Source organism: Ascaphus truei, chromosome 2 (genome assembly GCF_040206685.1).
Source record: "Ascaphus truei isolate aAscTru1 chromosome 2, aAscTru1.hap1, whole genome shotgun sequence".
NCBI lineage: Eukaryota > Metazoa > Chordata > Amphibia > Anura > Ascaphidae > Ascaphus > Ascaphus truei.
In genome coordinates this window covers 261153390-261168438 of record NC_134484.1, presented here as the reverse complement: position 1 = coordinate 261168438, position 15049 = coordinate 261153390, and the positions used below count along the sequence as shown (strand labels likewise).

The 15049-nt window shown below is 40.8% G+C and overlaps 1 protein-coding gene across 1 annotated transcript; it reads left to right on the top strand.

The window, feature by feature from the left end:
* Positions 1–7791: 7791 nt before the first annotated feature.
* On the top strand, positions 7792–11071 carry LOC142488659 (uncharacterized). Its single transcript, XM_075589077.1, has 3 exons — positions 7792–8141; positions 9545–9622; positions 9988–11071. Exons 1-3 carry the CDS (start codon positions 7865–7867, stop codon positions 10665–10667), a joined length of 1035 nt encoding a protein of 344 aa, XP_075445192.1. The 5' UTR covers positions 7792–7864; the 3' UTR covers positions 10668–11071.
* The last annotated feature ends 3978 nt before the right edge of the window (positions 11072–15049 follow it).

The window sequence follows — 15049 nt, the reverse complement described above, 5'->3', positions numbered from 1 at the left end:
TTAAATACTTTGTAACCAGATGGCTGGTGCTGCTCTCTCTGGAAAGAAAAAAATTGAGCAGTTACTGTAGGTGCATACTGTATTATGGCATTGTGTACTGTATAGCTACTCCATATTGGACTACAGTATGCAGTTAGTACTGTCAAACTAGTCTATACTGGAACTACTGTATACTCTGACTACTAGGAAAGAAAAAATCTGTGCCATACTTACCTGTATCATACTGTACTTGCAATACTACAGTACAGTACTATACCATATTACCTTCCTGATGCTTGCCCATTACAAGCGATCATAATGGGCAACACAGTTGCAATATGGTCAATATATTTATTGCATCGTTCCACGGTGAGTACATTGTTCCAAAAACTCAGTATGCCTTGCGCCAACTCATCCTTTTTGGAGGGCTTCACGACTTTTCGGATATGGTCCTTCAGCTGATGCCAGACCATTTCGATAGGATTGAAGTCTGGCGATCTGTCATTGGAGGGGGAAACAAAGGACAATTAGTTTAAGAAATACAGTACACAGTAAAAACAATGGGAAAAAATGAGACACGGTTACCGCACTTACTCTGCTGGCGTCTTCACCCAGTTGATACAGCGCTCAAGGATATGCGCTGTTGACGCGGCGTGCTTCGGATTGTTGTCCTGGTAGAAATTTTGTCTTGGAAGAAAGCTTTATTCATGATTCCTATAACAAGAAAAGAAAAGTGCTCAAAAAACTGCGCACTAGTACAGTACAGTGCGTAAGGCAAAAGCGTGTGACATACATTTTACTGTACCTTCAAAGATGACGATGCATCCTGGTCCACGCCTAGAGATGGCACCCCACACATGCATCTTCACTGGGTGTTTTGGACGCGGCTTCATAGATATGAGACCTTTTTTGTGGAATGCAAAGGTGGCAAATCTCTCCAGCGAAACAGTAGACTCGTCAGTGAAGATGCAATCCTGGAAAGTTTCTCCACTGTCGATCCATGCCTGGGCCTGGACCACACTCTTTATTTTGTTAATGTCCCTTATCATGGGGTACACTCTGTAATGACAAGGAATAAATAATTTTAGAGGTACAGTACAGTTTCTTAAACAACACTTTTACCTCCTGTACTGTCCAGTACTAACCTCACACGTCCATATTTCCATCCAATTCTGCGTCTCATCTTTTTTATGCTGGTCTCGGATACAGTGAGATTGTGATTTTGCTGCAGAGTGTATTTGACCCTTAATGCACTCTTCTCATCATTCTCCTCACTTATTTTGTCGACCAGAAGAGTTGTCTCCCTACAATGTACAGAAAAACAACAATTCGGTAAGTTACAGTGCAGTAGGCCACAAGCACAGCACATCATTTGCAGTAAAAAAAGTATACAATGAGATACATCTACACAATATATTGTTCTATTAATATGCAGCAATATAAACAACATAGATAGTTTGTTATATAAATATACCGAAATAACTATAAAATTTGATAGATCCACACAATATATTGTTCTATTAATTTGCAGCAATATAAACAATGATAGATATACTGTATTATATAGTTATATAAATATACTTACGCTTTAGTTACCGTTGGTGTCCTCATTTGTTGTTTGGTTTTTCCGTGTGCATGATAGCACACGGTGCTTGATGGCACAACGAGGCCATAAGCAGCTAACCAGCGTTGGATATCTGCAATTCGGTGTCCGCTCATGTACATCTCCTTAATTCTCATGCTGAGATCCTTTGAAATCTTTTTAAAAAGCATTTCTGCGAGTAGAAAGAAATACAAACACAAGAATGTATATTCGATGTTTAGTCGATGTGTATTCAATTTGCAATGAATCCACAAAATGGATGGTGTATTTAAACGTTAATGACTCACATTTGAGTACGCCCACTTTCAACACCTGTACCTCGTCGCCATGCATAAAAGGTTACACACTTTGCATAGCCCACCACTCGATGATCTTTATCTGAACTTGCCCTTGTCCAGATACTGCATTGTGCCATCTGCTTCCATGGATCAACCCCGATTCTACGGATGCAGGAACCCACTCTGCCGTGCCTGTCATGCAGAAAAAGTGAAAGGCGGCAGGCTTTCCAAGCCAAGGCCAAAGCGACAGGCTAAGGCTAATAAAGAAAACCTTCTGCTGACCCCAAAGGCTAAGGGTTTTAAAACACGTAAGTCTTATTATGTCAAGAAGAAATTCGGTGATGTACAGTAGAGGCAACGCTTATTCTAACATTTGCTTTAAACTAGCCGGGTTACATTCAGGGTATGTGCTGGGTATGTTCTGGGCTAGTTTGAGGCACGTTTAAAGCATTTCTGCATTGACTAACGACCCATAGGATTAACACAGCAGGGATCCCTGGCAGTCCAATTCAGTTTGAATGGGACTGCCAGGGACCCCCGCTGTTAATCTGATAGGCCATTAATCAATGCTGAAATGCTTGGGCTAGTTTAAGGAAAGTTTAAGGCATGTATTCAGAATGTACTTGGGTGTACCTGGGTCTTTTGGGGAATTGCCACTGGTTTTTGTTAGAATAAGCGTTGCCTCTACTGTACACACAAAGCAAAACAAATGGCAGCCGACCCATCGAACCCGCAGGCCACTTCCTCGTTTATGCTTCGACGACTCTGCCGCCACTCTCACAGAAATCTACAGCCCATCTTCTCCCCTACTCGTCCACAACGCTACCGCTGCTCTCCCGGAAACCCACAGGCCATCTTCGCCACTGCTCTTCGACGATGCTGCCACTGGTGCCCCTGAAATCCACGTGTCACTTTCTCCATTACGCTTAGACGACTCTGCCGCTTCTCCTCTCCCGGAAATCCACAGGTTACCTCATCCACCCTTCTTCAGCGACGCTGCCACTTCTCTCCATGGAACCCCATCTCATCCTCCGTAGCACCCATCCACCCAGATGTCCACAGCATGCCATGCACAAGAACCAGCTTGTTAGACCGCATGCTGAATGGGTTAAGTGTGGATATCCCCGGGAAATCTATTGTGCTGGCAAGATAGATCTGCTTGTGGAGACCATGCTAACTATGGATCAACGGATGCAGAAGATAGAGACTGACATAGCGGGGATACATAATTTGCTCTGTGTTTATTCCCCTGTATCCCTGACGCCGGAGCAGGAGTGTGGCAAGGATGTCATGAATGGGACCTTCGACCACCTTCCATCAGCAAGCGCACCCCCTCCACCAGAAAATTTTGTGTACATGTATGCCGTTGAGGAGGAGGATAACATGACAACCCCGTCAAGACCACGCCAGGAGACAACACGGTGACCAAGACAGGAGGAAAGCTTCCTCCCAGACAACCTACCCTCACCCGCCGCCACAAGCACACCCACTCACAGAAGCACTCCCGCTCCCAGAACCCAACCTACATACGCTTGTATCGAGACGGTGCCCGACATCATTCTGCGCGAGCTGCCCCAGTCACTCAGGGAGAAGTATAGGGTGATGAGTGCTGGTTTACCCCACAAGTATTCCATGTTAATTTTTAAGCACCACGTGTCTACTTGGTGTACTGCGAGTGGGCCTAAAAAGTGAACTATGAAGGAAATCACGAAAAAAAGGCGCTTCCTGAAAATGTAAGAAATACTATTGTAGAGGAATTGCGGCGCTTTTTTTCAATTACAGATCCTTTAATGAAAAGCGTTCGAGACTCCATTAATGGCATTTTGCGCCATACAAGGCATCAGCCCTGGAAGGACAATCTGGTGGGGTACGCATTTGCGTGAGTGTTCAACTGTTGTTTATTTTTTGTAAATATTTTTGTAAATGTTTTGACTTGCTGTATTTAAATAAAGGAGATGTTGCGTGTTTTAACTTGTATTAATAAAGAAATGTTTTTACTTACTGTACACACAGGACTTGCACAATTCCAGTCCCCGAGGGCCGCAAACTGTCCCGGTTTTCAAGGTTATCCTGAAAACCGGGCCTTTTTGCGGCCCTCGAGGACTGGAGTTGTGCAGGCCTGACTGATTGTTCTGTACACCATTCTACTATAAATGTTTTTACTTGCTGTACTTTAATAAAGGAGATGTTGCGTTTATTAAATTTTCTGAATAAAGAATTTTTTTTAATAACACCATACTGTTGTGCTGTACTGTAAATGTTTTGATATTCTGTACTTAAATAAAGGAGATGTTGCATGTTTCAACTTGTATTAATAAAGAAATGTTTTGACTTGCTGTACTTTAATAATGGAGATGTTGCGTATATTACATTTTCTGAATAAATAATTTTTTTAAATATCACCATGTGACTGTAAACCATACTGACTGACTGTAAATATTTTGACTTTCTGTACATAAATGTTTTCACTAGCAGTAAACCATACACCTGTTGATGTTTTGAATTGCTGTACACTTAAAATGTTTTTACATTGTACAGTATTTGTAAATAAATGTTTTCGTACTTACTCCACCAATAAAAGAAAATGTTGATTTGTTTTAAATTGTTCCATTGTCTCCTTTTATACTGTAACAAAATACAGTGTTTCTAGAATGTACAGTACTGTCCAGGCATACTGTAGGCATGCTCAGTACTGTACATCACATGAGAATTAAAACAATACATGCTGTACGGGTATAGAATACACATATGTACTGGAACACATGTAGAATAAATGCATACTTTTTATTTTTTCTGGTTTATTATGCAGTATACACTGGCGACACACTTTATTCGAGCTCGGCTAGTCCCACGAATTCGGGTATACCCGGGTGTATTGAGGTTTGTGACTGTTTTCTGCCCGAGTGCATTGAGGTATTTTCCAAGCAGGGATTGAAGCATTTTATTCCCGCTGGCTGCAAAACTGCACAGTATATATATATATATAATGCATTACAATTCATGAATTTATGCCATCTGGTAGACACGCGAAGCATTGCAGCCTATTAAATCCTAATCATTATCATTTAACAGATCAGCCGCCCGTCAGCCAGGCATGAACCCAGGCTGGGAAGGCAAACGCAACGGGGCTTGTCTGAGGTGAGGAGCGGCGCATTCCAGGTATCTGCCAGGTACATATTGGGTATTTGCTCGAATAAAGTGTGTCGGTGCAGTATATAAAAAAGTAAGAAATATACAAAATACAATTAACAAACAATAAACAAAACAGATAAATCCTTGGCGCACTATCGGGTATATAAACCTGACAAGATATATGAAGTCCCAAAATCTTGGTGGTGGGGATGATGAATGAGTCCAAAATCCAATCACACTTAAGTCCTTTGGAATGGCAGAACCATATCTGAAAACATAGAAGACAGAAAAACCATTGCGCAGTATCCTCTGGTCAATCCTGTTATCCCCCACCATTGCCAGCTACTTACTTAAAAATAGATAATAAAGGGCCTCAAAAGGTATCTTTCACTTCTTTCCCGGCTGGCTATACATCTTCGTGCTGTCAGGCGATGTGACCTCTCTTCAGATACACGCTCGCAACACCATATACCGTAAAGCAAGGAAAGATAAGGCACCAATGGTATGATACCGTAAAATTTCATAAAATAAAATAATACAGGGCGTGACAACAGTGCACTCACATGCCGTTATTCCCTATGCACAGGGTACAACGTGCCTTCCGCTTTCATGAGAGGATGCCGGGGTGATGCAGATGGAGGCTGGAGTAAGCGTGGATCCCCGCTTCGTGGCCGCGACTCAGAGCGCCTCGTCCTCCTCCGATGACGTCACTGCTAATCCTCCCCTTCTCCTCCCCAAACGTGTGCACGCTGTATCACGTCTAAAAGACTCCACCCTACGCGCGTTTCGTGACTTCTGATGTCACTTGTTCAGGGGTATTGTTATAAAAAAGTATTGTATACGGTCTGAAAACATCAGCATACTGTTTCAGGTATTCTATCCTAATCAATAACAACGGCCACTAAACTGTAGACTCCGGAACGTGGCTTTTGAAATCCGATTCAGCAATGTGCAGACATTGTTACACAAAGCAATATTATCCATCGAAATCCCTACATTAGCCGTTTTCCGCATGAGATGACAAAGTTTTCTTTTCTGAGGAAAAACAAAATTACAAGTTTTACTGTACTTAAGATGGATCCAACAGACACTTTTCTATTTCAACTAAATAATGTTTTGGACTTTGGTGTTGTCCTGCAGGTTCTTAATGAAAAATATAGAAGTTTTCTCTCTACCACCAACCCAGTCATCCCCATTTTTCACCATCTCCCAAAGATCCATAAGTCTCTGGTCGACCCTCCTGGTCGACCCATTATATTGAGCATTGGATCTTTGGGAGATGGTCTATCAAGATATATTGACATTTTTTTACAACCGATGGTCCACAAACTCCCATCATTTCTCAGGGATTCTACTCACTTACGTAATACACTGATAGATATCACATGGTCTTCTAAGTTTCTTTGGGTCACTTTAGACGTTAAGGGCCTCATGCAGTAAGCGTCGATTAAGTGAAATCGGCAAGTTTACCGATTAGTCATGTTAATGGCGATTTTTCCTCTCCGTATGCAGTAAGTGCCGAATACATTCAAAATCAACCCGAAAACAAATCCGCCCACTCTCACGATGATTATCCGATCACACACAGGTGTATCGGCGTGCGTGGCGGGGTGCTGATAGGTTGCCCAATCACAAATCTTGCTGAATCAGGCGAAACAAGCATGTATTGGATTGCGCGCCATATTTAAAGGCAACGTGTACTGCTAATCATTCTCTGTGTTGTTGGGAGTGAGAGAGAGAGAGACGCACAGAGCTGGCTGATTGAACATTTGCATATTGACGGAGAGACTTGTTGTGTATTGGGTGAGCTTTGTCCATTGTTGTTTTGTTTACATCTTTGTCTTGTTTTATATGTGGAAGTGTTTCGTGTGATTGGCTGTACATTAGTTGTCTGTTTTTTGTGAGTGCTGGAAGTATGCCCGCAAAGCGTGGGAAGAGTGATGCTGGTGGGAGTGGGAGTGCTACTCGTGCGAGTACGCGTCGGAGTGAACGTACTGTTCAGGGGAGTGATGTTGCTGGTGCACCGAGTGGTGTTGCTGGGAGTGGGAGTGCTGGTGCTGGGAGTGGGAGTGCTGTTGCTGGGAGTGGGAGTGCTGTTGCTGGGAGTGCTGTTGCTGTGAGTGGGAGTGTTGTTGCTGGGAGTGGGAGTGCTGTTGCTGGGAGTGGGAGTGCTGTTGCTAGGAGTGGGAGTGCTGGTGCTAGGAGTGGGAGTGCTGGTGCTAGGAGTGGGAGTGCTGGTGCTGTGAGTGCTGCTGGTGGCGCAGTTGCTGATGGGGTGGATGGTGGTGCCGTGCTTGCTGGTGGGCAGCTTTTGGAGGCTCTTCCATTGGAAGAAGGAGAGTCCAGTCAGCACCAGCCAAGCTCTGACCCTAAACCTGCTCGGAAGAAACGTGTGGAGAAGCCACGTAATCCTCGCTTCAATGACCAGGAAAATACAGCTCTTGTCACTGGCATTCTGGAGCACTATGACAGTATATATGGACATTTACTAGGTAAGTGTACCTTTACATTTATTATTCAAATACATGTGATCCTAGGTCATCTGAGTTTTGTTCATATGCAAATATGGGTTCACAATATCTTTCTATGTTAATTAGTCTGGAAACACAGCTTTTTATCATGCCTTACAAGGACAACTAAACACAGGCGGTCAATTTGCCACAACTGCATACAATATGAATGCAACCTTGCTTACATGTATAGGTTTAGTAGTGAATGCTCATGTGCTTCACATATTACACATAAAACAGCATGTTTGCTATCTCTTGGAACAGCTAGCAGTGTAGGAAACTGGTGCTTCTATTATTAATCATTTACCTCATATATTTTATATGTTTTTCAAGGGCGGACAAGTTCAGCAAGCAGAAAAGAAATGTGGGACACAATAGTCATTGGTGTCAATGCGTGTGGGAATCATGTGAGGGACAAGCGGAATTGTCACAAGAGATTTGATGATATTAGGTCCAAATTGAAAAAGAAAATACAACACCAACGCGTGCATGCTACTGGCACTGGAGGTGGGCCCACACCACAACGTCTCATATTAAGTCCATTGGAGGAGCTGCTTCGGGCAAAATTACTTCCCGTCGTCGTGGAAGGCTTACCTGGTGACCGTGATATAGGAATTTACCCCTCACAATTTCCACCAGGTGAGAAATATTACTGTACTAGGCGTGTCGTTGCTTACAGTTATTTTGCATAGTTACACTGCTTTTTATACTGTCTTCACAATATAAGCATACCTGCATCTATATATGTATATGTCTGATTCTGTATATATATATATCTCAAAATAGACATATATGTTGTAGTCCTACTAAAAGCAGTAACTAATATAGCACGTGCCATTGCGTGCTCATTTACATGTGAATTCCCAAAATGCATTGCTGCAGTGGAAGCAATTGATGGTGGGCGAAGATGGGGAACAACAGGGTAGTACACATGTGTAACACATGTTAATGAGAAATTATTACTAGCTACAGGTACAGAACAGAAATATGTAGAATATTATTGTGTATTTTATTTATTTTACTCCGACAAACATGACATTACTGCCTATTTTAAGCATGCATCAAATATATTGCATGCAACGGCCTACAAACATCACTTGCACTAACACATCTATAGTTGTTTATGAAAAGGTCCATTTTTGCTTTAACTCATATACAGACAGCATAATGAGGCACACGTATCATATTTTATGTCATTGTTTTCATAACTTAAAAACTGCACACGACTATTTAGCTCATCTACCATTGTGTTAAAGCAGCTGCAATTAATATCTCATCACAGCATTCAGTACACTTCAACAGAGGGGGTGGGGTTCAGCACACACACTAATTACAGCCTCATTTTAGGGTCAACTTAGTTCACACCATTTTCACCTGTTTCAAGTAATTGAAAGGTGTGGCTGATTAGGCTTTTTGGGGAAGGGAATACCGTTCTTACAACCTGACTAGCACAACTGAAGTTAATCACACTCATTTGAAAGCTTCACTTTAGCTACTAAATGCCCCAACAACTCATTACTTATCAAAGCGTACCTCACACATTAGTTCACTCATATCTATAGTTGAACTACTACTATCAACGACACATTATCACACACTGCATGTGTTGTCTTGTTGAGTCACAGCCACATTCAGGTGTGCCACATCTTATATTAATGTACCACACATATCCTCTACCAAAAACAACACTTTTTGCAATATGACCACCTTCATGATAACCATTGTGAATGGTCATCTCATGATAGTTATGTACATTATGATACTGATATCACTACACAACATATGATTTTTATGTACAAATTTTATCTATTTATCCTCACGCATTACTGCAGGAACATAGTATGTTTTATGTTAGGGAACTCAAAAGTTCTAAGTACACAGGCATGTACATTGTTATTACAACTATTTATGTTCACTTTCACACACACATTTTGGGTTAAGGAAATGATGCTGTTAGGTACTCATAAATACAGAACATACAATAACTGTTTGTTCAATATTTACACATGTAAATGTAAAACTTATGTTATTGTTATATATAGTTGCCCCTGAAGGACATGTGTCACCTGAGACTGAACAAGTGTCTTCACCTGGGTCAGCCAGCTCAACACACCTAGAAGGTGAGTGTATCAGTTGGTGGCCATATAATATGTGCTCTTCTATATGTTATGTTGTCATGTTCATTATTTGTTTTGCACATCTTCTTTAAATAGGATTACTTAGTGTCAGTGAAAATGAAGTGTAAGGCAACATGTATTGTGTTAGTGATGTTAACTATCATGTAGGAGTTGTGAGTTTACAGCAAGTTTTCATTCACTCATATTTCATACTGAGTCCAAACATTATTCTTAAGTCAAGGTAGTTTTTAATGTGAGGTTATAAAACGTATGGAAACATGTTAGTTGTTACTTATGACACAGTACAATTACATAGTAACACAGCAGAGATTAACATGCCATTTAATAATGTGTACATTTATTTGTAGAACATGATGAAGAGGATTTTGATGATGATGATGATGATGATGATGATGATGATGCCGCCGCCGCCGCCATAGACACACAAATACAAGCAAGTGACCATGAAGAGGTTCCAATTGAAACTGTTTTACCGCCAAAACGTCCAGCAAATACCACATATGATGCAATTGTAGCTTCTGAGGGAAAAATTGTGGAAGCAGAAAATCGTCGCCATTCTGACCTGATGACAGTGCTGGAAAGGATGATTGCACTGCAGGAAGAAACAGTTTCACAATTGGCACATCTCCACAGAGTCTTCATTGAAGTGCCTAAACAGTTGCAAAAAATCAACACCTCATTCGAAGCATTAGTTGTTCAGCAAACACAAGCTAATTACTGGAGAATGACTAATGTACCACAATTCAACACCTCCCAGCCAGGATCTGTTCATGCAGGTCAGTTTTCACCACATTCATCTGATATTCATTCACCAGGCCCAAATGTTACCGGTCAAGTAGCAGACATTGCTGTGCAGGTTCCTGATGACATCCTACCGCTGCCATCTGTACAAATTCAGCAGCAGACACCTACAAAGGAGGTGACAAAAACAAAACAAGACACACATGAAACAGACCAACCATCACTTGTGCAGTGTCTACCAACTTGCTCACATGTGTCAGTGGGCACAAGCCCTGTCCGTGAATAGTCACTACCCAAAAGCCCTGTAGGTGAGTCACTGCCCAAAAGCCCTGTAGGTGAATCGCTGCCCAAAAGCCCTGTAGGTGAATCGCTGCCCAAAAGCCCTGTAGGTGAATCGCTGCCCAAAAGCCCTGTAGGTGAATCGCTGCCCAAAAGCCCTGTAGGTGAATCACTGCCCAAAAGCCCTGTAGGTGAGTCACTGGCCACAAGCCCTGTAGGTGAGTCACTGGCCACAAGCCCCGTAGGTGAACAGTCACTGGCCACAAGCCCTGCCCGTGAAGTGCCAGAGGCCACTCAAAGTGGCTCTGTTGTGCCTAAAGTTGGTGGCAAAAGAAAAAGGAAAATTCAAGAGACAACAAGCAGGCCTGTTACTCGCTCGCAAAAGGAACAAAAAAAATAAATGTTATAATTCAGAAAATATGTCTTTGGCCTTGTTTTGTTGACTTCAGATTATCTAATTACTATTGTATGTATGCTGAAGACTGTGTTGTTTCCAAACTTTCAAGTATGTTCTTGTACACGTGAAGTTTTGGAAATGTTAACACTCCTAATTAATGAATAGTGTTATAAATATTTATGTTTTAATCGTCTGTTCAGTAATGGTTCACCAGGAGCCAGTTGCTAAGTTTAGAGAAGCTGCCATTGACTTTGCAGCAAAACATTGCATTTGGGTGTGTTAATTGATGTAATCATTGCATGTGCATATTATTTTCATGCAATTATGAAAGCACCTATTTAACTGCAAACATCTTTCTTGTACGTGTACAGCAGGATTTTGTGTTAAATATTACTTACCTTTGGTGGCCATTGTAATGTTGTCCTTTAATCATTTATGTGTTCTTGTTTCAAGAACATCTCTGAATTGATACTAATATATATGTAGTATGTATTGATATATGCACACACACACACACAGACACACACTGTGTGTGTGTGTGTGTGTATATATAGTACTATCTAAACTGGTATAGATGTATTTACAAAAAACATACACTTCATGCTTCCTTGTGAAAACACACTATTTTAATAATACAGGCCTAATGTTTGACAACTATACTAAGTGTGAGCCTCTAACATTATTGGGTGCAAACAAATGTTTATTACTTAATTCACTCATGTTTATCACCATTTAAATAGGTTTCATACAAGGCCTACTTACTGCCATCAATATGTTGTGTGTACTCCTGCAATATAAAAAAAAAAAAAAGATACATATATATATATATATATATATATATATATATATATATACATATACATATACATATATACACACACACACACACACACACACACACACACACACTATACATATAGTACAATATACACTTTATATATATATATATATTTTTATGAGAGAGATATATTTATATATATATAGATACACACGTATTTAAACTCATGCAGACAGGTAGTTAACCAGAATTTCAAATACACACAGAAATGTATGTGGGGAAAAAAACATTTCATTTTGCAGGTGTGTGTATTTACTGATATGGCTGTCTAAGCACTATTTTCACACAGTGCTCTTTGTTATTTTTCTAGAAAACTCAATGTTACTGAAATAAGTGTAGGAATGTTTTCACAAACGAGATAAAAAAATGATACATGTTTTTCCCACATTCGCCTATCACTAACCACAAAACTTAAACCAATTAAAAGGACACATCCAATTGGCGTTTGAAATAAGGAATAAGGAAATAAGGAAAAAACGAAACACAGGAATTTGTTAGCCATTGAGCAGAATCATTTTGATGAGCAAAGAAGACAGAACTGCACACATCTTTTGTGCTACTCTGACATGGCTGATGAATTCGTTAACAATATGAATCCCCTCTTGGGTTATAAGTACATGGTTTCAGAAGCAATTTTAAACAGTCGCGGACACAAAGCAAGCACACGCCAAATCTATGATTTGATTCGAGCTAAATATCCTTATTACCAAGACCGTAGGCATGCGCGGAATTTTAATTCCTCAATAAGATTCACTTTATCAACTAATGACTTTTTTGAACGTGTGCAGGATAAGCTAGAACACACCTATGGTTTCTGGAAGATTGCAAAGGAAAAGCATTTTACCCTGAAAGAGGGCACATATATTGTTGTGAAAGGCATATTTATTCCTAATGCCAATAGCAATGGATCCGCTACTACTGTTCCGTGTGAATCGATACCTGCTGCAATATCTGCACCCTCCATTCCTGAAACCCACATTGTACAACAACAAAACTACTATGATTATGTACCAAGCCTTTCAGCTGAAAATGCATTGGAATGGGAACCAGAAGAAATGAACCTACCTCCCGACCAATTGTTTGAAGAAAGCAGTGGCGATTCCTATGAGCGCTTCATGGAGGAGATGTGTGTCATACTGGATTCAGCGGGTGGGTCAAGCGTGGATGAAAATGCCTTGCATTTCTGGAGCGAACAGTTGCAGCCAGACGAACAGTTAATTCTAGAAGAATGGTAAATATAACAACCGTTATGCGTTGACTGTGCGTTTAAATGTTTTTTTTTTTTTTTTTTTTTAACCACCATTTTCCCTTTCAATGCGTGGATACAGCGTAACATTGCAGACTGCATAACATGTAGCGATCACAAAGAAATTGTTGCCGAATACAATATAGTATAACCTGAAAGAGTAGTACACATTGCTGACGGAATAAATATACGTACTTTCCTATCCCTTTAACCATATTAGCAACATTTTAACATAACTCTAACACATACCTGTTTTGTTATCATGCAACATTTAAAAGCGGGTCCACCACGTATGACGTGGGACCCTTGTCATGGGGCAAGGCGTCCTTAAAAAGGATTACGGATGTAAGTCCCGCCCCCAAGCGACGTGCGCGCCTCAAAGCCTATTGGCTGTCATGTTTTGTTATAGTAACGGTAACTGCAGTGTGTCATGTGTGCGGCTCAGTGTTTGTAGGCGCCAACTGGGCGTTAGCTGAATGTTAATTGAGTGGGAGGAGTGTTAGCGTGCATTTCACGCTGGTTTAACATGACGTCACACGTATTGCATTTGCGCATTGTGTTATCGGCCGTCCTTTCTGTCCAAACACGTCTGTTTCAAAAGAATACAGATGTACTCGTTTAGAACGAATGTAGTTTCGTATTCATTGTATTTGAAATAAAGATTTTATGTTTAATGGTATTTTCAAGATGTATTGAACGCACAACGTACGCTTTGTTTTACGCATGCGCTAACAGTTAGTGCAGCCAAGCGTGAAGTGCGTGCGCACACTAAGATGTGCGCGCACATTTTTCAGTATACAGGCAACGTTCACATCATATACATAGTTATGCCTGCTACAAATTTAAAGAAACATTACATACTGATGTACACTTGTACTTCTAACATATAAGTGAGTGACGTGTGTATGTACACAATCATATAGAGCTGTGTAATGCGTTGTCACGGATACATATATAGTAAGGTGCCATATTTGACCATCATGTGTTTGCTGTATTTCAGAGATGTCGGGGAAGATACAATCGGATCAATGTATGATTTCAGAAGAGTCTACCTTTATATGAGATGATTGTGAGGAGGAGTCACCGACTACTATACTACATATGGAACTAATTTTATATTGCTTGCAGTGCTTATTAACAAACAATTAAAAATGTGATACACTTATGCCTATATTGCATAAGCACTTAATTAACATAATGATGTTGCAAAATAGTGCCTCATGAATTTTTATTGAGTGTTCTTTAATGACTACTATCATTTTATGGCATGGTGTGTTTTATACACTGGCGACACACTTTATTCGAGCTCGGCTAGTCCCACGAATTCGGGTATACCCGGGTGTATTGAGGTTTGTGACTGTTTTCTGCCCGAGTGCATTGAGGTATTTTTCAGTCAGGGATTGAAGCATTTTATTCCCGCTGGCTGCAATACTGCACAGTATATATATATATACTGCATTACAATTCATGAATTTATGCCATCTGGTAGACACGCTAAGCATTGCAGCCTATTAAATCCTAATCATTATCATTTAACAGATCAGCCGCCCGTCAGCCAGGCATGAACCCAGGCTGGGAAGGCAAACGCAACGGGGCTTGTCAGAGGTGAGGAGCGGTGCATTCCAGGTATCTGCCAGGTACATACTGGGCATTTGCTCGAATAAAGTGTGTCGGTGCAGTATATAACAACCATTCCCACTCTGCTAACACATTTGTGTATTCTATTGTGTAATGGAACGTATGACTGTCGAAACTATGTAACAATAATAATAATAATAATAATAATTATAATATGAGCATGTTCATGTATAGCGCTGCTAGTTGTACACAGCGCTTTACAGACACATTTTTCAGGCTGAGGTCCCTGGCCCGTGGAACTTACAATTTATTTTTTGCCGCCTGAGGCAC